We start from the raw sequence: 26,646 nt of genomic DNA on the forward strand, positions 1-26,646 counted from the left end.
TGTCAATGCGCAATCTCACAGTGTAAAAACGTCTGCTGCATAAAGCCGCGAGTTTGGTGTTTTGTGAAGTGTAGTAATGTTGATAATTATCATCTCAAAACAAATTTTTAGAGCAGTTACATGACAAATTAATGCATACACTGTAGATTTACTAGCATTCTGTAATCGCAAACACTGGCATACCGTTCACAAAGCTGTAAAACTTCTGATCAGATATTATGCATAGTTGTATTGCTCTCTAATTTATGTATTAACTTTACTCTTCAACAGCTGAATACTGCCAATAAAGGCGGCAACTCAGAATGTGCTTTAGTAATAAACACTAGCTAGTAGACAGTGGATTATTATAGAATTAAAAACATTTGGTAGGAACAGGGTACCTGTAGCAATTAAATCACAAGGATCAGATGACATTGAATCACTCAAGATTCATTTTCACAGTCTATGATATCAGCACGACTATTTGATCAAAATACCACCTTGTATCTTATGTGAGTATGAACACAAGAGAGAGAGCGAGATCACTAAAGAACAATTGTTTATAGAGTCTTGAGCTCAAGTAAACACTGCTGTAAGGTAAACTACAACGCTCCCTTTTTTCCCCTCGACCCTGACTACCTCTGTGCTGTTATAATGCCTGGCCAACATCAAATTATGGATGAGTCAACATATTCTGCAACTAAATATCAGGAAGACTGAAGCCATCATTTTCATCCTGTCCCATAAACTCTGCTCCCTTGCCACTGAGACTATCCCCCTTCATGGTCAATTGCTAAGGTTGAACCGGATTGTGCAATACCTTGGTACTCTGTTCAAACCAGAACTAAGCTTCAAATCGATTCGTCACCAGGATCACATACTTCCACCTCCGGAATATTATCCACATCCTCCACCACGAAAACTCTTATCCATGCTTCTATCCCTTTAGGCCAGATTTTCCAAAGTGCTCCTTACAGGCCTTCCATCTGCCATAAGCTCAACTGCCCATCTCCTGTCCCACATCAAGCCTATTTACCTATTATCTGCCATTTCCAATCTTGGCTCCCTGTTCCAATGCTTTGAATTAAAAGTGTTATACTCATCATCTCCTCCCTCAACGGTCTCAGTGCCCCATTTGTCAGCAACCTCCTTCAGTCTTGTATCCCATCCCCAGCCCTGCGGTCCTCCAATTACAGCTCCCTTTGCCCCAACAGTGGTGGCAGAACCTTCAGCTGCCTGAATGCGACTCTCTGGAACTATTGCTCTGAAGTTCTCTGCCTCTTCACTTTGAAAGCTTTTTCTGTGTCCATCTTTTTGAACAAGCTTTCGGTAACCTCTCGTAAATCTCTCCATCGGTCAACCTACCCTCCTTTATCTATTTTATTCATTTTCACACTCCAATAAAGCACCAGTGTCTATGTTGAATGTGCTAAATAAACGCAAGTTGTTTAATTAATTTTTTTTTAATTCAGTCAATAACCATCAACTTAGAGAAAGAAATAACTTGCACTTATACAACACCTTTCACAACCCCAGGACGTTCTAAAGTGCTTCACATCCAGTAAGTACTTTATGAAACATAGCTGCAATGTAGGGAAACGCGGAAGTCAATTTGCACAAAGCAAGGTACCACAAACAATAGGATAAATAACCAGAAATCTGTTTTTAGTGATGTTGGTTGAGGGATAAATACTGTCTAGAAGACTGGGAGAACTCACTTACTTTTCTTTAAATAATGTCATGGCATCTTTTACGTTCCTAGAGAGGGCAGATGGGACCTCGGTTTCACGTCTCACCCGACAGTGCAGCACACTCCCCAAGCACTGCACTGAAATGTTAACCTAAATTGTATTCAAGACTCTGGAGTGGGTCTTAAGCCCATAATCTTCTGACTCGGAGGGGAGTGTACGACTGAGCCAATGCTGAAAACTTAGTGGATGTTATTTTGTTAAACAAAATCAGAACAATTATTATTTTTCATACTCAATATATAATATAGAAATATATCAAAGGGAACTCATATCGGATTATGAAAGCTCATTTTTAAAGTCCAGCCGAGTTTTTAGAACCATGTAACCCGATTCCAGAAGTCTATTTGTTTAATAAAGACAGGTCTGATGAATCTTGTAAATAATATTGCCGCAATTTAGTCAAAGCCTTAAAAGCAGCGAATTCTACTATTGTTTCCTTCTTACATCACTTTGTCCACACTGATATTTCTGCAGCTAAGAAGGAATAAGGTTTGCTGTGACCCTAGTTGATTGAAAGCGCAAGGGTAGGGTATGAAACACATGTTATGTGAAGCAGAACTTGATGTCAGGTTAAGCTAGACACATCTCATCTACAGAGTCATAGCTCGTCAATTTCAGTCCTAAATTTTATGGAAAAAGATACTGTTTGATGCAGTCGACCAACGGTCCATAACAGCAGTCGTTCACTGTGCACTGGAAGCAAATAAGAGATGAAAAAGTGCATTAAATATGTAGTCAGATAATCCACTGGTAAATCAGATAACTATTATGGCAAATAGTATTCTGAGAACTGCAATTACAATTTACAGTTCCCGAGCATGGTTCAAAAAACTGTCAAGGACTGTTCAATTTTAAAATGTAGAAAATAGAATCTGTGTGGCTTGTTCGAACAATAAAGGAGGCTATTAAAAAGAAAAAAGCTTTTATACGCAAATAGTTTATTGGCCCTTGGTGTGAACTCTGATCTGTATGAAGGTTTACGGTGACAGTAATTAAATGAAGTATAAAATCTTTTGCTTTAGCTGCAAGAGTGTGAACCACTATTTAACACAAAATGTCACTGGAAAAGATAACTGTGATTAATACAGTACCTGATAGACTTGATTAGCTAGAACCCTGTCAGGAATCTGAGATGGGTCCCTTAACATGCCATTTATGACAGGTTTGCTCGCTAGATAGGGATAAAAAAAAAGCGTTAATATATTGTGCTGTTCTATTTCAGATTACAGATAAAGTAGTGAATTTATCTTGCATTACACAGTGTATGAATAGGTTACAATGCCTCTCAGCTTTTTGATATTAAATCAATTCTATTTAACTAGTTTTGGTAGAACAAAGGTAAGTTAACATGTAATAATCCTGCGATTATTAAAAGGCATCAACTCAGGCAACCACCAGCAAACCAAATTCAATTGAAAATCGGAATTCTGAGAATTATTTTCAAACTGGTACATATCATTGAATAAAGTGATTCTCTTTTTTAAAAAAAACTACTTGTGGAAAGCAGGGAAGACATTAGAAAGATCGGATGGAGTTCTTTAACTTTCTTTAACCATTTCTATGAAACAGGCAATTTTTCCGTTGATTTTGTTCTGCAACTTTTTTTTTTAAAAACAAACATTTTAGTTCAAGCCCAACTTTCAGAGAGTTGATAGTGTTGGTAAATCTAAAAGCAATTTTTAAATGTTTTTTAATAAATTCATAAGCATTGCATGCAATCTCATTAAATTAATTCATGTGCAGATATTAATGTTAAAATGAGTGGTACCAGAAAGATGTTTTTGTACTCCGTAAAAACATGGCAATTTACTTCCAATACACATTTGTTCATTCAGGTCCATACTTTTTAACTATATCTAAATACATATGGATAAAACCTCACTAGTATCAAACCTATTTATAAACGGGCTTGATTTAAAGTGATTTGGCAGAAGCAATTGACAAGTTATACAGGCTGAACCGCCCTTATCCGGCACCCTTGGGGCCTGGCCTGCGCCGAATAAGGGATTTTGCCGGACGTGGGAAAGTCACGTGTTATAAGGGGAGCAACGCTATACAAACCGTTTTTACAACTTCTTTGGTGTCAATCATTCGTCAAAAACAGACCGTGTCTTTATTTCTGTGCCATAGAGACCAAGTACTCACATTATTGTGTACATTAAGCGTAATTTTTACAACTTTCATGAACTCCAATCGCTGGGGAACTGAGCAGTACAGTGCTCTGCATGGGTTTTCCAGTCCAGTGCAGATGAAAGCAAAGTGTTGGAAAGATTGCTGGTACAGATAGGCAAAGTTACCTGCACGTTTTGGACGTTCCCCGAGGCAGTGAGGAAGGCCACGGGGGGGGGGGGGGAGAAATCGGTGGCGGTGAAAAAGATCGCGGAGTCGGGAGTCCGGCTGAGTTTGCAATGGAGTGGTCGGGGATATCGAAGCTGGCTGGCTTGGGGCTGGAAGTGCGGCAGAGAGATCGCAGGGTCAGGCCAGCGATTGCGGGAGTCGGCGGCGAGGAAAAACTTGAGTTTGTTCATGTCGGAGGACCCGGCCATGTTCTACGCATGCGCCCCCCCAGCGGCGGGAATAATGCCGAACGAGGGGTGGTGCCGGATAAGGGAGTCCCAGAGAAGGGAAGTCCAATCTGTATATTTTTTTGGCATTCAACTGGAAATTAATAGGTGCAACATTTAAAAAAAACCTGTTGAAAACTACTTGTGCAGAATTTTACTTTAAAAAAATATATACGTTAAAGAAAGACTTGATTTATATAGCACCTTATATAGCATCTTTCTTGACCTCAGGGCATCCCAAAGCACTTTACAGCCAACGGCCAATGAAGTACTTTTAAAGTGTCGTCACTTTAAAAGTGTAGTTGTTGTGCAGGAAACCTGGCAGCCAATTTGCGCATAACAAACTCCCACAAACAGCAATGTGATAATGACCAGATAATCTGTTTTAGCGATGTTGACTGAGGAATAAATATTGGCCAGGATAGCTCCCCTGCTTTTCTTCGAAATAGTGCCATGGAATCTGTCATGTCCACCTAAGAGGGCAGAGGGGACCTCAGTTTAACATCTCATCCAAAACACTGCACCTCCGACAGTGCAGCACTGGAGTGTCAACCTAGATTTTTGTGCTCAAATCTCTGGAGTAGGATGTGATCTCATAACCTTCTGACTCAGAGGAGAGTACTACCAACTGAGCCACAGCTGCTCATGTTGTGTGCATGCTGTCTTACTAAATGAGAGAGGTGGCAGCACTGGTGTCCACCTTGAAGCCGGCAACTGCTTTGCAGGTTAAGTGTAATACAATATGGCCTCTACTATTACCCTGACAACACAAATCAAGCCCAACTTCAGATATGTTTCCTTATTCTTCACCATCTTTGACACTCCCCTCAACCCATTTCATTCTCTTGGTGCCAGCTACCACCATAAGTCAAGACAGTTTGCTTCAATGGATACTAGATTGAAACTGCTCACTCTAATTTCAGTTGAAACCTTTAACAGATGTCAAACTAGACAGATTATGTCCAGATTCCAGAGATGAAAGGTCAGTATTGTCACATACTGTGCCATCAGTCTCCAATTTTTAAAAACGTTCTTTGACTTAAAATAGACAAATGACTAAAACAGAGAGACACAAGACTTACAAAGCTATAACCCAATACAGGGTTTGAATGTGGTCATAACTTTTTCTATGGTTTATAACAGTCATCTGAACTTTAACATGAAATGTGTCTATGTACACATGTCTATATATGCTTGCAATTGAGTGGAGCAGTTTTTAGATAATTTGGGCCAGTAGTGCCCATCTCCAAGAACCATATTCTTGATGTACTAAGTGCATTGTAAAGTTGACAGATGTCAGATTTAATTGTAGTTGTCAGGATTTAAGAAAGTACTTGCATTTATATGGCGCCTTATCACATCTCACAAAGTGCTTCACAACCAATAAATTAATTTTTGAAATGTAGTCATCTTGTTATGTGGGTAAACATGGCAACCGATTTGGGCAATGCAAGGTCCAACAAACTGAAAATTAGATGAATGACCAGTGAATTAGTTTCTGGTGCTGTTGTTTAGTGAGAACACGGTTAGAACTCCATTAACTTTTTTGAACAACACCTTGGGGCGTTTGGCATTCACTGGGGCAATCAGACTGAGCTCAGTTTAGTGTCCCATTTGAAGGAGTATTGGCTCAGAGTCGGGCTTACATGTTAAGCGGCTCTTTCCCCTTTCTTTGGGGCGGCAAGGAAGTAGGAAGAGGGGATGGTGAAGAGGATCTAAAAGAAAATATATTTTATTGCAGAAGAGGTTAAACATTCAAATTAATTCTTGCATGAATACAAATTTGAGAGTTTTAAAATAAGCTTTTATTAGTTAAAACCTTTAAATCTCCCAGAAATTCAAAGCATAGGTTCAAATAATTAGAAAAAAAGACCCGTCTCAAATACTCCCATGAGTTACATCCAAGTCTTGAATTTTTCTCACTTAATTTGATCACACCAATATTTTTACTGAAAGTTTACCATGCTACATTAGTAACAACATTGCAGTGACAAGGTCCAGCTCAGTTAAGTATTTTAACAATGTACTGCTAGATCAAGCGCTATTCTCTCATTTGAGTCATCTACAAGGCTTATTTTGGGTTAGAGAGAGAGAGAGAGAGAGAGAGAGGAGGTTCACAATTACAACCTCCTGAATGATAGACATGCAAAACTTTCAAGAACTGGGAGCTGAGGACCATTTGTTTGGATTGGTCTGAAATTTCTAACCTTACTCCTCATTATGTAAGTGCATCCCTCTTGGACCCACTCTGTACTGCTCCATATTTCAACTGAGCATTGAGTTTAATTATGTGTATAACCATTTCTGTCTTGAAATCTAATTGTCTTATTCCATCCCCCAACAATAGAAAGGACCACCACCTGCTGGTACTACAGAAAGCTTCTTTTAAGTTTATAATAGTGAAAAACACAATTTATACTGCTCTCAAGGCAAAGAAGGAGTAATCTTCATCCTACTAGGAACAAACTGTACCAATATCTGTATAAGAACATAACATAAGAATTAGGAGCAGGGGTAGGTCATTTGGACCCTTGAGCCATTTAATAAGATCATGGCTGATCTGATCATGGCTGATCTGATCATGGACTCAGCTCCACTTCCCTGCCTGCTCCCCATAACCCTTTATTCCCTTATTGCTCCAAAGTCTGTCTATCTCCGCCATAAATATATTCAATGACCCAGCCTCCACACCTCTCTGGGGCAGAGTATTCCATAGATTTACAACCCTCTGAGAAGAAATTCCTCCTCATCTCAGTTTAAATGGGCGGCCCCTTATTCTGAGACTATGTCCCCTAGTTTTAGTTTCGCCCACGAGTGGAAATATTCTCTCTGCATCCACCTTGTCGAGCCCCCTCATTTTCTTATATGTTTTGATAAGATTACCTCTTATTCTTCTGAACTCCAATGAGTATAGGCCCAACCTACTCAACCTATCTTCATAAGTCAACCTCATCTCCGGAATCAACCTAGTGAACCTTCTCTGAACTGCCTCCAATGCAAGTACATTCTTCCTTAAATACGGAGACCAAAACTGTACGCAGTACTCCAGGTGTGGCCTCACCAATACCCTGTACAGTTGTAGCAGGACTTCTCTGCTTTTGTACTCTATTCCCCTTGCAATAAAGGCCAACATTCCATTTGCCTTCCTGATTACTTGCTGTACCTGCATACTAACTTTTTGTGTTTCATGCACAAGGACACCCAGGTCCCTCTGTACTGCAGCACTTCGCAATTTTTCTCCAGTTAAATTATAATTTGCTTTTTTATTTTTTCTGCCAAGTGGATAACCTCACATTTTCCCACATTATACACCATCTGCCAAATTTTTGCCTACTCACTTAGCCTGTCTTTGGGTTCAAGTTTCGGGGCACGCCTAGAACGGCGCAGCCCCGACACCCACGCCTGTTTTCCACGCTCAAAAGCGAGTCAAAAACTTATGGAGGAATTCTCGGCCTCGCAGCAGCTTCCTTGCAGCTCGGTGCGGCGTGCAGAGATCAGCGGGGGGCGGGGCCAAAGTGTCGTGCCGATTTTGAGACTGCAGGGGGGCGGGGCTAGTTCAGAGCAGATGATATCGTGCCGGCAGCCCTGCACATGCGCGCTGGAGCGTGCGCGCACGCGCAGTGTGATACGAAAATTGGCACTCGGCCATTTTTAAAGGCACCTGAGGAAAAGTGCTGATTTGTTTTGTGGAGCTGTGGAAAGGCTCGAGTGAATTTTGGTGATTTTTTGTGCCTGAAGGAGTGATTTTAGCAGCACTGTTGAAGAAATCACCTGCTGAAATCAGTGAGTGCTGCTTTTTGTTGCTAAATTTCCAGAACAAGTGCTGCATAGGTGCATGCAAAATAAGGACTGTGTGTTTTGAAAAATCAGTGTCAATTCAGTACAGCAATGGAACAACGTCCACCAAGAACAAAGAATTTCTTGTATGAGGAAGTGGAGATATTAGTTTACATCATTGAGCAGAGATGGCAGGAGCTGGATACCAGCAACAGAGATCGCATAAAAGTGCCAAACAAAGAAATAAAGAAACGCTGGAACTAAGTTGTAGAAGATTATTGCGCAGTGGTGCATACCATGAGATCTGGAAGCCAGTGTAAAAAGAAATGGCACGACCTTGGTCAAGTAGTTAGTGCAAGTAATATTTTCATTTTTTAATGGAATCGTAATTTTAAATGTGACTATCCGCATGTCCCACCCTGCAGAAAGACGCACTTTGTAAAAAGTTATATTTTAATCTTTGCAGAAGAAATTGGGCCACAACTAAAGGGAAAGAACTCGAACAGGAGGAGGCCTGCCAAACCTGCATCCACCGACACCCTTGGAACAGAGGGTAGCTACTATGATGAGTCATACATGGAGAAAAGCAATCAGTACAGCACAAGTTGGGCCTGCACGCAAGAAAGAGGGCAAGTCCTGAAAATACATCGTGGCCCTTCAAATCAACCTGCTGCCTGGCCTGCTATGTGTGAGAGTACTCATGCCACCCATCCTGCCCCCTCCTCTGCTGCTAAACATTTGACTGTTCTGATATATTTTGCAGAAGATGATGATGATGCCAACCCTGAAAATCTACAACAAGAACCAGAAGAACCAGATTCAGACAATCCAGACTGGCTGCAGCCAACGATGACTGAAATGTCTTCAGGGGAGACCATCCAAATTAATATTTATGAGCCCACATTAATGGGCATCAGAGTTTCAAGCCCTTGTATAGGTTCTGGTTCCACCTTCCATGGTTTTGATTCCGATGTTGCGGGTCCCAGTGTGCTGCTGGTGTATTACAGCATTGCTCCAGCATCCCAGCCTGCACCTCCCACTCGCACAGTTCTGGTTCCACCTTCCATGGTTTTGATTCCGACGTTGCGGCTCCCAGTGGTGCTGCTGATATAATGGAGCAGTTTACACCCATTGACCCACCATCCCAGCCCACGGCTCTCCCTCGAGTGGTGCCGGATGCAAGACCCAGGGCCGCACTGTCCCAGCCCACGCCTCCCACTCTAGTGCTGCCATTTGGAACACCGAGCGTCCCACCATCCCAGCCCGCGGTTCCCAGTGTAGTGGTGCCGCGAGGCAGACCCAGGCAGAGGAGGAGATTGGAGACACGCTCTCCTGAGATGCAGCATGCAACAGATGCGGCTCAAGTTGTGGCATTGGGTATGGAGACCAATGAGCTTACCCGATCACTCGTGGGCAGTGTCAGTGCAGTGGGTGAAGAGGTGATGGTACTGATGGGAGAAATAGCAATACTGACACGGGAAATGAGGAAGGGAATGTCTGAGGGAGTGCAATCGACGGCACAGGCCGTCAGGGAGGGCATGCAAGTGACGGCACAGGCCGTCAGGGAGGGCATGCAAGTGACGGCACAGGGCGTCAGGGAGGGCCTGGGTGAGGTAGCTGCTGCAATAAGGGCACACAGCCCGGCCAATCAAATGATACCCCCATGAAGAAGTGAACATTCACCGAGATGTGGATGAGAGGTGGTTGCAGCCTTTCTTTGCTGCTTTTGTTTTTGTTCTTGATGTAACTGTAGTAATGTTTTTCAAATTGAAATTGTTTTGTAAGTTTTGTAACTTTACAACTTAAGTGATCTTAGGACTTTTAAGTGATCATATAATGTAAATGCTCTCACGTTGTGTAACTTATTTAATTTTGCACCTAAAAAGTGATCTTGAAGTATAAAAGTGATCTTAAGAGTATAAGATTTTTCACATTGAAATTGTTTTGTAACTTGACAAGTTTATAAGTGATCTTAAAGAGTCATATTAAAAAGTAAAGTTTGATACAACAAATATTTGATTACACTAACATTAACTTTAATAAAATATTTTTTTAATTAAAACTGAATCATGTTCCATTAACACAACACAACATAGGAACAACTCCAAAAAATAAACATGTCCATGCACAACAGTTGTCGCAGAGCCCTCAGGCATCAGTAATTGAAGCGTTCACAGATGAGCTGCTGGCGCAAGGCTCGAGCAATCGTTAAAGGAGCACGATGGACCGCCCTCCTCCTACCTCGTGCTCCGGCATCAGACACTTGCATGCTTTCCTGATCGTCGTCATCATCCTCATCCTGCTCTTCCAAATTACTATCAGGCACTGGCCCCTCATGTGGGTCTTCTGGTTCCACTACCAGCTCCTGCTGCCTCATGATGGCCAAGTTATGCAGCATGCAGCACACAACAGTGAAGTGACCTACAATCTGAGGAGAGTATTGCAAGTGGCCTCCAGAATGGTCTAGGCATCGGAAACGCTGTTTCAAGATGCCAATGGTCCTCTATGATGCTGCATGTTGCAATGTGCACCATGTTGTATTGATGGTCAGCTTCCGTCTGTGTTACGCATAGGGGCGTCATGAGCCAGGTGGCCAGGCCGTACCCTTTGTCTCCCAGTAGCCAGCTCTGCCCTTCTGGCTACTGCTCAAACATGTCAGATATAACACTGTCGCACAGGATGAACGCATCATGGGTGCTGCCAGAGTATCTCGCATCGACTGACATGATGCGCTGCTTGTCGTCACACACGAGCTACACATTGATAGAGTGGAAACCTTTTCTATTCCTGTACTGCTCAGAATCCTCCACAGGTGCTCATAAGGCGATGTGGGTACAATCAATGCAGCCCTGTACCTTTGGGAAGCCAGCAATCCTGAAGAAGCCCACAGCCCTGTCATGCACTGCTTGTGCGGTCATTGGGAACTTGATGAAGTCATTCCTCCGCGCATACAGTGCAGCCATGACCTGGTAAACGCAGGCATGTATTGCACATTGAGAGACGGCGCATACATCTCCAGTTGTAGCTTGAAACGATCCCGAGACATAGAAGGCAAGTGCAGCTGTTACCTTCACTTCAACGGACAAGGCAGTCAGCGTTCTGCTTCTGGGCTGCAAATCTGCTCTCAGCATATCACAGATCTCAACAACAACTTCTCTATGGAAACGCAGCCTTTTGACACAATCAGCCTCACTCAGGTCCAGGTACGAACGCCTGACTCGATATTGCCGACGTGGGTAAGGGCTCCTGCCCATCTGCCTACAGGCTATGACGTTCCTGGTGCGGTGAGCTCTAATCAATTCTCTCCTATGCAGTGCATTGATGGCGAACCATTGCATAATCCGTGGTATTAATAATGTAGCACCCATACTTGAAGTACAAATTAAACTTTTAAACTTGCTGGCTCTCCCTCGTGGTGCTTTGTATGCCTCCCCTGTCTCCTGGCTGAATGGCCTGCAGCCTATAAAAATAACTTCACAGCTCTGGAGGCTGCTGCGTTGCCTGTGTGTGTGGCCCCAACCGTGTCCCGCCCATCTCCTGGCCGAAATCTTCGCAGCTCGAAGGCTGCTGCTGCCGTCGCTGTGGGTGGCCTGACGCCGCCCGTTTCTCCTGGCCGAACGGCCGATATCCTCGCAGCTCGAAGGCTGCTGCTGCCTTCGCTCCGTGTGGTTGGACTGATGCCGTCCCTGTCCCCTGCCGAACGGCCTGAATCTTCGCAGCTTGAAGGCTGCTGCTGCTGCTTCAGACAGGTAGGAAAGTTCAATGTGTTTTTTATTTGCTTTATTTATCATTTAGTATTCAGGATAGCTCTTTATTTGTTTAAGTCAAAATGTTGAATGCTTGTAAAATTTAATTACTTCCCTCCCCCACCCACCACCTCTCGTTCCCTACGCCTGATGTGCAAGTGTAGGCAAGGTTTTTCTGAGTGTACAAAAATTTACACTTACTCCATTCTAAGTTAGTTTGGAGTAAGTTCTCACTGCCTAAACTTGCAAAACAGGCCTAAGTGGCTGGACACGCCGCCCCCTTTTGAAAAGAAAAATCTGTTCTAATATGAAACTGTTATAACTCACTAGAACTGGAGCAAACTAAATGCTGAGAATTGCAATTTCTAAGATGCTCCATTCTAAACTAATTGCTCCAAAAAAATAGGAGCAACTCAGGCCGAAACTTGACCCCTATATCCCTTTGCAGATTTTTTGTGTCCTCCTCACAATTTGCTTTCCCATCCATCTTTGTATCATCAGCAAACTTGGCTACATTACACTCAGTCCCTTCATCCAAGTCATTAATATAGATTGTAAGTAATTGAGGACCCAGCACTGATCCCTGCGGCATCCCACTAGTCACTGTTTGCCAACCAGAAAATTTATCCTGACTCTCTGTTTTCTGTTAGCCAGCCAATCCTCTATCCATGCTAATATATTACCCCCAACCCCATGAACTTTTATCTTGTGCAGTAACCTCTTATGTGGCACTTTATCGAATGCGTTCTGGAAATCCAAATACACTCCATCCATTGGTTTCCCCCTCATTCACCCTGCTCGTTACATCCTCAAAGAACTCCAGCTAATTTGTCAAAACATGATTTCCCTTCCATAAAACCATGCTTGATTGAATTATGCTTATCCAAACGTCCGGCTACTGCTTCCTTAAATGGACTCCAGCATTTTCCCAACGACCGATGTGAGGCTAACTGGTCTATAGTTTCCTGCTTTCCGTCTGCCTCCTTTTTTTACAATAGGGGCGTTACATTTGCGGTTTTCCAGACAGCTAGGACCTCCCCAGAATCCAGGGAATGCTGGTAGATTACAATCAATGCATCCACTATCTCTGCAGCCACTTCTTTTAAGACCCTAGGATGCAAGCCATCAGGCCCAGGGGACTTCTCCGCCTTTAATCTCAATATTTTACCGAGTACTACTTCTTTAATAATAGTGATTGTACAGGGAGTTCCTCCCTCCCTAAAGTCCCGTGATTATCCACTATTGGGATATTTTTGTGTCTTCTACCGTGAAGACCGATACAAAATATTTCTTCAACGTCGCTGCCATTTCCCTGTTCCCCATTATTAATTCCCCAACCTCATCCTCTAAGGGATCAACGTTTACTTTAGCCACTTTTTTCCTTTTTATGTACTTGTAGAAACTCTTACTATCTGTTTTTATATTTCGTGCTAGTTTACTTTCATAACCTATCTTCCCTCTCTCTATTTTTTTTAAGTCGTTTGTTGCTGTCTTTTCAACATTTCCCAATCCTCTGGCCTTCCACTAGTTGAACAAATACTTGGTTCTGTCTTCACTATGGAAGACACAAATAACCTTCCGGAAATCTAGGGGATCGAGGGTCTAGCGAGAAGGAGGAGCTAAAGGAAATCCTTATTAATCAGCAAATTGTGTTAGAGAAATTGATGCGATTGAAGGCTGATAAATCCCCAGAGCCTGATAGTCTGCATCCCAGAGTACTTAAGGAAGTGGCCCTAGAAATAGTGGATGCACTTGTGGTCATTTTCCAACATTCTATAGACTCTCGATCAGTTCCTTTGGACTGGAGGGTAGCTAATGTAACCCCACTTTTTAAAAAAGGAGGCAGAGAGAAAACAAGGAATTATAGACCGGTCAGCCTGACATCAGTGGTGGGGGAAGTATTGGAATCAATTATTAAAGATGTAATGGCAGCGCATTTGGAAAGCAGTGACAGGATCGGTCCAAGTCAGCATGGATTTATGAAAGGGAAATCATGCTCGACAAATCTTCTAGAATTTTTTCAGGATGTAACTAGAAGAGTGCACAAGGGGAGCCAGTGGATGTGGTGTATTTAGACTTTCAAAAGGCTTTTGACAAGGTCCCACACAAGAGATTAGTGTGCAAAATTAAAGCACATGGTATTGGGGGTAATGTACTGACGTGGATAGAGAACTGGTTGGTAGACAGGAAGCAAAGAGTAGGAATAAACTGGTCCTTTTCAGAATGGCAGGCAGTGACCAGTCGGGTACCGCAAGGTTCAGTAGTGCTGGGACCCCAGCTGTTTACAATATACATTAATGATTTAGACAAAGGAATTAAATGTAATATCTCCAAGTTTGCAGATGACACTAAGCTGGGTGACAGTGTGAGCTGTGAGGAGGATGCTAAGAGGCTGCAGGGTGACATGGACAGGTTAGGTGAATGGGCAAATACATGGCAGATGCAGTATATAATGTAGATAAATGTGAGGTTATCCACTTTGGTGGTAAAAACAGAAAGGCAGATAATCTGAATGGTGACATATTAGTAAAAGGGGAGGTGCAACGGTATATCAGTCATTGAAAGTTGGCATACAGGTATAGCAGGCGGTGAAGGCAGCAATTGGCATGTTGGCCTTCAAAGGGAGAGGATTTGAGTATAGGAGCAGGGAGGTCTTACTACAGTTGTACAGGGCCTTGGTGAGGCCACACCTTGACTATTGTGTAGTTTTGGTCTCAGAATCTGAGGAAGGACATTCTTACTATTGAGGGAGTGCAGCGAAGGTTCACCAGACTGATTCCCGGGATGACAGGACTGACATATGAATAAAGATTGGATCGACAAGGCTTATATTCAATGAAATTTAGAAGAATGAGAGGGAATCTCATAGAAACATATAAAATTCTGATGGGATTGGACAGATTAGATGCAGGAAGAATGTTCCCGATGTTGGGGGAAGTCCAGAACCAGGGGTCACAGTCTAAGGATAAGGAGTAAGCCATTTAGGATCAGGATGAGGAGAAACTTCTTCATTCAGAGTTGTGAGCATGTGGAATTCTCTACCACAGAAAGTTGTTGAGGCCAGTTCATTAGATATATTCAAAAGGGAGTTAGATATGGCCCTTACAGCTAAAGGGATCAAGGAGTATGGAGAGAAAGGAGGAATGCAGTACTGAAGTGCAGGATCAGCCATGATCATATTGAATGGTGGTGCAGGCACGAAGGGCCAAATGGCCTACTCCTGCACCTATTATCTATGGTTTCTATGTCTGGCCACATTGTATGCCCTTGTTTTCAATTTGATACCATTGTTCATTTCCTTCGTTAGCTACGGATGGTTCTCCCTTCTCTTATAGTCTTTCCTTCTCATTGGGATATATTTTCGTTGAGTTATGAAATATCTACTAAAATGTCTGCCATTGCTCATCAACCGTCTTGCACTTAAATCTATTTTCCCAGTCCACTTTAGCCAACTCTGCCTTCATACCTTTGTAGTCTCCTTTATTTAAGCTTAGGACACTGGTTTGAGATCCAACTTTCTCACTCTCCAACTGAATTTGAAATTCAACCATGTTATGGTAACTCATTCCTAGAGGATTCTTTACTCGATCATTTATTAATCCTGTCTCATTAACACACTATCAGATCTAAGATCGCCTGCACCCTGGTTGGTTCCGCAACGTACAGTTCAAGAAAACTATCCCGGATACACTCTATGAACTCTTCCTCAAGGCTACCCTGGCCAATTTCTTTTGTTCAATCAATATGAAGGTTAAAATCGCCCATGATTATTGCCGTTCTTTGTTTTTTTACAAGCCTCCATTATTTCTTGATTTATACTCCGTCCAACAGTGTAGCTGCTGATGGAAGGAGTATAAATATATGGGCAGATGTTCAATTTTTTGTCATTTTATGGCCCAAATTTTATGGTGATACGATGGCAAAACTGTCGGTGTTGCCGTCATTACCTCCCTGAAGCTGACCATAACGTCAGGATTTAGCACATGTGCAGATATACGTGGAAATCCTGAAGTCGCGGTCAGTCATTCCCTGCTCTGCCACAGGCTGCACTGTGGAACTCCAGTCAGCAATCAGTGAAATCACTTGGACTGACAAAAGCTTCCGCTTTTCTACTCTAATATCGCTGTAAACAACCCATTAAAAGGTTAAGCCTTGTTAAAATACATGTGACTGGGGTTTAAATGGCATATTGACTCAACAACCATTCTGGCCCTGAAAATCTAATTTTATATTTGGGGAATGTCAAATTTCCCCATTATGATAAAAAATTACTAGATTTTTAAAACAAAAACACATTTTTTTCTAAAGTTTTGAGATATTGCAGCTTGTACCTTAACTCCAGTGAATGTCCCAATTTATTTTGCTCTCTGTAAAACTTTTAAAAAGTGATTGATAATCAGTGCCTTTTATTTCCTGGTTTGCTGTCTATGAAAATTCTTCAACGTGACTGGCTGCTTAAACAGCATGACATTACTGCTAATGTACACTGAGGATCCCCTTGTGACAGTGCTACAATTATCCAGATCGAGAAAGCTAAGGTTTGTGCCAGAGAGATCACAAGATCTTTGTGGGCAGTTTTCTTCGAGGTCAGTGGCAATCGCCGTTGACCACAAATTCCGGGCCTATAAGTCTTCTGCATATGCTACATTATCAAAAAGCTTAAAAATTTGTTTGGCTCAATTGCCTCTTTGCATAGGAGAATTTCATCTTGAAATAGGCTAACGTGAAACAATGGCCCTGAAATTCCAGCCTCTCCGGGTGCGTACGATGTGCGCAAGCCCCCGAAGAGACCCCGCAAGTTCCAGGTTTAGGCACACGTAGCGCATGTGCCTGAACCCGGCACTTGTGATTGACAAATCGCGCTCATCCCCAGTAGAAGGACCTTCGCGGGTGGAGAGTCTTGCCCAGGCAATGTCCTTCAAACTCTTACGCCTGGTAAACGGTGTAAGGCCTGCTTTTCACTGCGTAAGAGTTTTAATAGACAGAAAAAATAAATGTTATTACTTATTTTTATATTAAAAATCCTGTCTATGAAGGTAAATCTATTTTTAACACTTAAAACAAATGCAAACAATTAAAAAGAAAATGTGTTCTCGAAACATCTAATTGTATGCAATTTCTATTAATTTTTTTTTTTATAAAGTATTTATGTTTGTGTTTTATTTGATTTTAGGGGTATTCTCATTGATAGTAATGGGGAGCACATTGAGATTGGTAGTCCAGGCCCATGTGATCCCAGGAAACACTTATACTCCTGGGATGCGTGGCCTCAACGCTCGGCTGCATAACTAAGCCTCGGACCCGAAGTGTCCGCCCACAGGAAGCCTCCGACTACAATTTTTAAGAACATAAGAAATAGGAACAGGAGTAGGCCATACGGCCCCTTGAGCCAGCTCCGCCATTCAATAAGATCATGGCTGATCTGATCATGGACTCAGCTCCACTTCCCTGCCCGCTCCCCATAATCCCTTATCGTTTAAGAAACTGTCTATTTCTGTATTAAATTTATTCCATGTCCCAGTTTCCACAGCTCTCTGAGGCAGCAAATTCCACAGATTTACAACCCTCAGAGAAGAAATTTCTCCTCATCTCTGTTTTAAATGGGCGGCCCCTTATTCTAAGATCATGCCCTCTCGTTCTAGTCACCCCTATCAGTGGAAACATCCTCTCTGCATCCACCTTGTCAAGCCCCCTCATAATCTTATATGTTTCGATAAGATCACCTGTCATTCTTCTGAATTCCAATGAGTAGAGACCCAACCTACACAACCTTTCCTCATGTCAACCCCCTCATCCCCGGAATCAACCTAGTGAACTTGCTCTGAACTGCCTCCAAAGTATATCCTTTCGTAAATATGGAAACCAAAACTGTACGCAGTATTCCAGGTGTGGCCTCACCAATACCTTGTATAGCTGTAGCAAGACTTCCCTGCTTTTATAATCCATCCCTTTTGCAATAAAGGCTAAGATTCCATTGGCTTTCCTGATCACTTGCTGTACCTGCATACTATCCTTCTGTGTTTCATGCACAAATACCCTCAGGTCCTGCTGTACTGCGGCTGTTATATATGTAAACCTGTAAATACCCTGTTTAACCACCAGAAGGCTCATTCCCTGGAGTCCCTTGAGAGCATCTGTACATAAGGAGGCCTCACAGGCTGGAGAGGCACTCTGGAGACCTGTAATAACTGACTACGGTCTCACATTACTTTGAGCTTACAGTATCTGGTCAGATTCTTTATTCAAGACATAACAACGGGCGACGAGTTACAGATGAACCCCAACACAACAATGCAGAGAACCATGGGCATTCTGGAGAAATTTTCGGAGGGAGATGATTGGGAAACCTTTGTGAAGCGACTCAACCAATACTTCATGGCCGAGCTGGAAGGAGAAGCGAATGCTACCAAACGAAGGGCGATCCTCCGCACCGTTTGAGGGGCATCAACATCAGGACTCATGAAAAATCTGCTGGCTCCAGCGAAACCCAGAGAAGTCGTACGATGATTTGTGCACACTGGTCCGGGAGCATCTAAACCCGAAAGAAAGCGTTCTGATGGCGAGGTACCGGTTCTACACGTACAACAGGTCTGAAGGCCAGGAAGTGGTGAGCTACGTCACTGAACTAAGGCACCTTGCAGGACATTGCGAATTTGAAAGACACTTGGTGCACATGCTCAGGGACTTTTTTGTACTTGGCATTGGCTATGAAGTAATACTTCGCAAACTTTTCACTGCAGAGACGCCAACCTTGAGTAAAGCCACAGCAATAGCCCAGACGTTCATCGCCACCAGTGACAATACCAAAAAAATCTCTCAGCACACGAGTGCTGCTGCAAGTACTGTGAAGTAATGTAATGAATCGTAACGTACAGGGCAGGACTCACATGTGTGCAGCTGCACGTCCGCAGATGTCTCAGAGTCCACCATCAAGGGTGATGAATGCAAAGCCATTAACACCTTGTTGGCGCTGCGGTGATCATAGCTTCATAGAAACATAGAAAATAGGTGCAGGAGCAGGCCATTCAGCCCTTCTAGCCTGCACCGCCATTTAATGAGTTCATGGCTGAAGATGAAACTTCAGTACCCCCTTCCTGCTTTCTCGCCATAACCCTTGATCCCCCGAGTAGTAAGGACTTCATCTAACTCCCTTTTGAATATATTTAGTGAATTGGCCTCAACTACTTTCTGTGGTAGAGAATTCCACAGGTTCACCACTCTCTGGGTGAAGAAGTTTCTCCTCATCTCGGTCCTAAATGGCTTACCCCTTATCCTCAGACTGTGACCCCTGGTTCTGGACTTCCCCAACATTGGGAACATTCTTCCTGCATCTAACCTGTCTAAACCCGTCAGAATTTTAAACGTTTCTATCAGGTCCCCTCTCATTCTTCTGAACTCCAGTGAATACAATCCCAGTTGATCCAGTCTTTCTTGATAGGTCAGTCCCGCCATCCCGGGAATCAGTCTGGTGAATCTTCGCTGCACTCCCTCAATAGCAAGAATGTCCTTCCTCAAGTTAGGAGACCAAAACTGTACACAATACTCCAGGTGTGGCCTCACCAAGGCCCTGCACAACTGTAGCAACACCTCCCTGCCCCTGTATTCAAATCCCCTCGCTATGAAGGCCAACATGCCATTTGCTTTCTTAACCGCCTGCTGTACCTGCATGCTAACCTTCAATGACTGATGTACCATGACACCCAGGTCTCGTTGCACCTTCCCTTTTCCTAATCTGTCACCATTCAGATAATAGTCTGTCTCTCTGTTTTTACCACCAAAGTGGATAACCTCACATTTATCCACATTATACTTCATCTGCCATGCATTTGCCCACTCACCTAACCTATCCAAGTCACTCTGCAGCCTAATAGCATCCTCCTCGCAGCTCACACTGCCACCCAACTTAGTGTCATCCGCAAATTTGGAGATACTGCATTTAATCCCCTTGTCTAAATCATTAATGTACAATGTAAACAGCTGGGGCCCCAGCACAGAACCTTGCGGCACCCCACTAGTCACTGCCTGCCATTCTGAAAAGTACCCGTTTACTCCTACTCTTTGCTTCCTGTCTGACAACCAGTTCTCAATCCACGTCAGCACACTACCCCCAATCCCATGTGCTTTAACTTTGCACATTAATCTCTTGTGTGGGACCTTGTCGAAAGCCTTCTGAAAGTCCAAATATACCACATCAACTGGTTCTCCTTTGTCCACTTTATTGGAAACATCCTCAAAAAATTCCAGAAGATTTGTCAAGCATGATTTCCCTTTCACAAATCCATGCTGACATGGACCTATCATGTCACCATTTTCCAAATGCACTGCTATGACATCCTTAATAATTGATTCCATCATTTTACCCACTACTGAGGTCAGGCTGACCGGTCTATAATTCCCTGTTTTCTCTCTCCCTCCTTTTTTAAAAAGTGGGGTTATATTGGCTACCCTCCACTCCATAGGAACTGATCCAGAGTCAATGGAATGTTGGAAAGTGACTGTCAATGCATCCGCTATTTCCAAGGCCACCTCCTTAAGTACTCTGGGATGCAGTCCATCAGGCCCTGGGGATTTATCGGCCTTCAATCCCATCAATTTCCCCAACACAATTTCCCGACTAATAAAGATTTCCTTCAGTTCCCCCTCCTTACTAGACCCTCTGACCCCTTTTATATCCGGAAGGTTGTTTGTATCCTCCTTAGTGAATACCGAACCAAAGTACTTGTTCAATTGGTCTGCCATTTCTTTGTTCCCCGTTATGACTTCCCCTGATTCTGACTGCAGGGGACCTACGTTTGTCTTTACTAACCTTTTTCTCTTTACATATCTATAGAAACTTTTGCAATCCGTCTTCATGTTCCCTGCAAGCTTCTTCTCGTACTCCATTTTCCCTGCCCTAATCAAACCCTTTGTCCTCCTCTGCTGAGTTCTAAATTTCTCCCAGTCCCCAGGTTCGCTGCTATTTCTGGCCAATTTGTATGCCACTTCCTTGGCTTTAATACTATCCCTGATTTCCCTAGATAGCCACGGTTGAGCCACCTTCCCTTTTTTATTTTTACGCCAGACAGGAATGTACAATTGTTGTAATTCATCCATGCGGTCTCTAAATGTCTGCCATTGCCCATCCACAGTCAACCCCCTAAGTATCATTCGCCAATTTATCCTAGCCAATTCACGCCTCATACCTTCAAAGTTACCCTTCTTTAAGTTCTGGACCATGGTCTCTGAATTTACTGTTTCATTCTCCATCCTAATGCAGAATTCCACCATATTATGGTCACTCTTCCCCAAGGGGCCTCGCACAATGAGATTGCTAATTAATCCTCTCTCATTACACAGCACCCAGTCTAAGATGGCCTCCCCCCTAGTTGGTTCCTCAACATATTGGTCTAGAAAACCATCCCTTATGCACTCCAGGAAATCATCCTCCACCGTATTGCTTCCAGTTTGGCTAGCCCAATCTATGTGCATATTATAACTGCTACACCTTTATTGCATGCACCCCTAATTTCCTGTTTGATGCCCCAACATCACTACTACTGTTTGGAGGTCTGTACACAACTCCTACTAACGTTTTTTGCCCTTTGGTGTTCTGCAGCTCTACCCATATAGATTCCACATCATCCAAGCTAATGTCTTTCCTAACTATTGCATTAATCTCCTCTTTAACCAACAATGCTACCCCACCTCCTTTTCCTTTTATTCTATCCTTCCTGAATGTTGAATACCCCTGAATGTTGAGTTCCCAGCCCTGATCATCCTGGAGCCACGTCTCCGTAATCCCAATCACATCATATTTATTAACATCTATTTGCTCAATTAATTCATCCACCTTATTGCGGATACTCCTTGCATTAAGACACAAAGCCTTCAGGCTTGTTTTTTTAACACCCTTTGTCCTTTTAGAATTTTGCTGTACAGTGGCCCTTTTTGTTCTTTGCCTTGGGTTTCTCTGCCCTCCACTTTTCCTCATCTCCTTTCTGTCTTTTGCTTTTGCCTCCTTTTTGTTTCCCTCTGTCTCCCTGCATTGGTTCCCATCCCCCTGCCATATTAGTTTAACTCCTCCCCAACAGCACTAGCAAACACTCCCCCTAGGACATTGGTTCCGGTCCTGCCCAGGTGCAGACCGTCCGGTTTGTACTGGTCCCACCTCCCCCAGAACCGGTCCCAATGTCCCAGGAATTTGAATCCCTCCCTGCTGCACCACTGCTCAAGCCACGTATTCATCTGCGCTATCCTGCGATTCCTACTCTGACTATCACGTGGCAATCCCGAGATTACTACTTTTGAGGTCCTACTTTTTAAATTTAGCTCCTAGCTCCTTAAATTCGTTTCGTAGGACCTCATCCCTTTTTTTAACCTATGTCGTTGGTACCAATGTGCACCACGACAACTGGCTGTTCTCCCTCCCATTTCAGAATGTCCTGCACCCGCTCCGAGACATCCTTGACCCTTGCACCAGGGAGGCAACATACCATCCTGGAGTCTCGGTCGCGGCCGCAGAAACGTCTATCTATTCCCCTCACCATTGAATCCCCTATCACTATTGCTGTCCCACTCTTTTTCTTGCCCTCCTGTGCAGCAGAGCCAGCCACGGTGCCATGAACTTGGCTGCTGCTGCCCTCCCCTGATGAGTCATCCCCCTCAACAGTACTCAAAACAGTGTATCTGTTTTGCAGGGGGATGACCACAGGGGACCCCTGCACTACCTTCCTTGCACTACTCTTCCTGCTGGTCTTCCATTCCCTAGCTGGCTGTGGACCCTTTCCCTGCGGTAAGACCAACTCACTACACGTGATACTCACGTCATTCTCAGCATCGTGGATGCTCCAGAGTGAATCCACCCTCAGCTCCAAATCCGTAACGCGGACCGTCAGGAGCTGGAGGTGGATACACTTCCTGCACACGTAGTCGTCAGGGACACCGGAAGTGTCCCTGAGTTCCCACATGGTACAGGAGGAGCATAACACCCGACCGAGCTCTCCTGCCATGACTTAACCCTTAGATACACTTAAATTGGCAACAACAATGTTAAAAGTTACTGACTGATATAAGAAAAAGAAAAACTACTCACCAATCACCAGCCAATCACTTACCCCCTAGGCTGTGACGTCACCTTTGTTTCTTTCTTTGCCTTCTCCCTGTAGCTGCACCGGTACGCCTCTCGCCGACCCCGGACTCGCGCTGCTCCGAGCTCCCGCCTCCTCGACTGGCTGCTCGAACTGCTCGACTCCAGCTGGCCTTTATAGGCCTCTCGCCGACCCCGGACTCGCGCTGCTCCGAGCTCCTGCCTCCTCGACTGGCTGCTCGAACTGCTCGACTCCCGCTGGCCTTTATAGGCCTCTCGCCGACCCCGGAGTCGCGCTGCTCCGAGCCCCCGCCTCCTCGACTGACTGCTCGAACTGCTCGACTCCCGCTGGCCTTTATAGGCCTCTCGCCGACCCCGGACTCGCGCTGCTCCGAGCTCCCGCCTCCTCGACTGACTGCTCGAACTGCTCGACTCCCGCTGGCCTTTATAGGCCTCTCGCCGACCCTGGACTCGCGCTGCTCCGAGCTCCCGCCTCCTCGACTGGCTGCTCATGCCGCTTCAAAGGATACGTTTGCAAGGGTTGTGGAACAATGGGACACCTTCAACGTGTGTGCAGGCGAGCTGCAAACCCTGCTGATCCTGCAAACCACCATGTTGCAGAGGAGGACAGATCCACAGCGGATCACGACAAACCAGAGACTCAGACTGAGGAGGCAGAGGTATATGGGGTGCACACATTTACCACAAAGGGTCCCCCGATAATGCTGAAGGTTGAATTAAATAGACTCCCGGTGTCAATGGACCTGGACACGGGTGCGAACCAGTCCATTATAAGCAAAAAGATTTTCGATAAATTGTGGTGCAGTAAGGCCTCAAGACTAGTCCTGACTCCCATTCGTACTAAACTGAGAACGTACACAAAAGGAACTGATTCCCATAATCGGCAGTGCTACCGTAACGATCTCCTACAATGGAGTGGTGCATAATTTACCACTCTGGGTGGTACCGGACGATGGCCCCACACTGTTCAGCAGGAGCTGGCTGGGAACGATACGCTGGAACTGGGACGATGTCCGAGCGCTCTGGTCCATCGACGACACTTCATGTGGCCAGGTCCTAAACAAGTTCCCCTCGCTGTTCGAACCGGGCATCAGGAAGTACCAAGGAGAAAAAGTGCAGATCCACTTGATTCCGGGGGCGCGACCCATCCATCACAAGGCAAAAGCGGTACCGCACATGATGAGAGGATGGAGATCTAGCTGGACTGGCTGCAACAGGGGGCATCATTTCGCTGATCGAATTCAATGAGTGGGCCAGTCCGCTTTTGTTCCAGTCCTCAAGGAAGGCAGCACTGTCTGAATCTGTGGTGATTACAAAGTAACTATCAATCATTTCTCCCTGCAGGATCAATACCCGCTACCAAAGGCAGATGACCTATTTGCGACGCTGGCGGGAGGAAAAACGTTCACGAAACTGAACTTGACCTCGGCCTACATGATGCAGGAGCTGGAGGAATCATCGAAGGGCCTCACCTGCATCAACACGCACAAGTTCTCTTCATTTACAACAGATGCCCGTTTGGGATTCGATCAGCCATGGCGATTTTCCAGAGAAACATGGAAAGCTTGCTTAAGTCGGTCCCGCGCATAGTGATCTTCCAGGACGACATCTTGTTTACAGGTCGGGACACAGTCGAGCACCAGCAGAACCTGGAGGAGATTCTTAATCGGCTTAATTGTGTGGGGCTCAGGTTAAAACGCTCGAAGTGTGTTTTCCTTGCGCCTGAAGTGGAGTTCCTGGGGAGAAGAATCGCAGCGGACGGCATCTGGCCCACCGAGTTGAAGATGGAGGCAATCAAGACGTTTCTAGGACTCCTGAACTACTTTGGTAACTTCTTCCCGAGTCTTAGCATAGTTCGAACTTCCGCACTCTTTACTGCATAAAGGAGATGAATGGATATGGGGTAAAAGCCAAGAAAAATGCCTTTAAGCTAGGAAACTGTTATGCACAAACAAATTGCTTATGTTGTATGATCCATGTAAGCATTTGGTACCAGCATGTGATGCGTTATCATATGGTGTCAGGTGTGTATTGCAACAAGCTAATGAATCTGGGAAATTGCAACCAGTTGCTTATGCATCCAGAAGTCTGTCTAAGGCTGAGAGGGCCTACAGCATGATTGAAAAAGATGCGTTAGCATGTGTTTATGGGGTAAAAAAAATGCATCAATATCTGTTTGGGCTCAAATTTGAATTGGAAACCGACCATAAGCCACTTATATCCCTCTTTTCTGAAAGTAAGGGGATAAATACGAATGCATCGGGCGCTCACGTTATCCGCATACAACAACGTCATCCGCCACAAGCCAGGCACAGAAAACTGTGCCGATGCTTTCAGTAGGCTGCCATTGCCCATCACAGGAGTGGAGATGGCACTGCCCGCAGATTTAGTTATGGTAATGGAAGCATTCGAGAGTGAGCAATCACCTATTACCGCCCGACAGATTAGAACCTGGACGAGCCAGGACCCCTTACTGGCCTTAGAAAAAACTGTGTGCTCCACGGGAGTTGTCTAATGTCCCATTAGAGATGCAGGAAGAAATAAAGCCATACCAGCGGCGCAGAGATGAAATGTCCATACAGGCAGACTGCCTCCTATGGAGTAATCAGGTAGTGGTGCCAAAAAAGGGCAGGGACACTTTAATTAGTGACCTCCATAGTATCCACCCAGGCATTGTAATGATGAAAGCGATAGCCAGATCCCACGTGTGGTGGCCCGGTATCGATGCAGACTTAGCGTCCTGCGTGCACAAATGTAACACATGTTCACAGTTAAGCAATGCACCCAGGGAGGTGCACTAAGTTTATGGTCGTGGCCCTCCAAACCGTGGTCCAGGATTCATGTCAACTATGCAGGCCCATTCTTGGGAAAAATGTTTCTTGTGGTCGTAGATGCGTACTCCAAATGGATTGAATGTGAGATAATGTCAGCAAGCACGTCCGCTGCCACCATTGAAAGCCTGCGGGCCATGTTTACCACGCACGGCCTGCCTGATGTCCTTGTGAGTGACAATGTGCCAGGCTTCACCAGTGCCGAGTTCAAAGAGTTCATGACCTGCAATGGGATCAAACATGTCACATCTGCTCCGTTTAAACCAGCGTCCAATGGTCAGGCAGAGCGAGCAGTGCAAACAATCAAGCAGAGCTAGAAGAGGGTAACTGAAGGCTCACTGCAGACTCGCCTATCCCGAGTCCTGCTTAGTTACCACACAAGACCCCACTCGCTCACTGGGCTTCCCCCCGCTAAACTGCTCATGAAAAGGGCACTTAAGACAAGGCTCTCGTTAGTCCACCCTGATCTACATGAACAGGTAGAGAGCAGGCGGCTTCAACAGAATACATATCATGATCACGCAAATGTGTCACGTGAGAGATTAATGATCCTGTATTTGTGTTGAACTATGGACAAGGTCTCAAGTGGCTTCCTGGCATTGTCATAGCCAAAGAGGCGAGTAGGGTGTTTCTGGTCAAACTTTCAAATGGACTCACCTGCAGAAAACACTTGGACCAAACCAAACTCAGATTCACTGACTATACACAACAACCCACAATAGACTCTACCTTTTTCGACCCCCCAACACGCACACACACATGGCAACCGACCCAGCGGTTGACCACGAAGCAGAACCCATCACGTGCAGCAGTCCAGCAGGACTCACCACACCCAGAAGCCTGGCAAGGCCAGCTGTGCAGCAGCCCAGCGAGGGCCCAACAAACGACTCACCAAAACCAGCATTTGCACCA

The 26,646-nt window shown here is 44.6% G+C and overlaps 1 protein-coding gene across 2 annotated transcripts in view; it reads right to left on the reverse strand.

Moving 5' to 3' along the window:
- Positions 1-26,646, reverse strand: part of cdin1 (CDAN1 interacting nuclease 1) — a 253,727-nt gene that overhangs the window by 150,137 nt on the left and 76,944 nt on the right. For both annotated transcript variants that reach the window (XM_070877439.1, XM_070877440.1), the window contains 2 exons: positions 2,822-2,901; positions 2,374-2,423 (listed from right to left, as the gene is read on the reverse strand). In XM_070877439.1, coding sequence (XP_070733540.1) covers positions 2,374-2,423; positions 2,822-2,901 — 130 coding nt within the window. The remainder of the gene's footprint in view (positions 1-2,373; positions 2,424-2,821; positions 2,902-26,646) is intronic.

Source organism: Pristiophorus japonicus, chromosome 4 (assembly GCF_044704955.1).
Source record: "Pristiophorus japonicus isolate sPriJap1 chromosome 4, sPriJap1.hap1, whole genome shotgun sequence".
Lineage (NCBI taxonomy): Eukaryota > Metazoa > Chordata > Chondrichthyes > Pristiophoridae > Pristiophorus > Pristiophorus japonicus.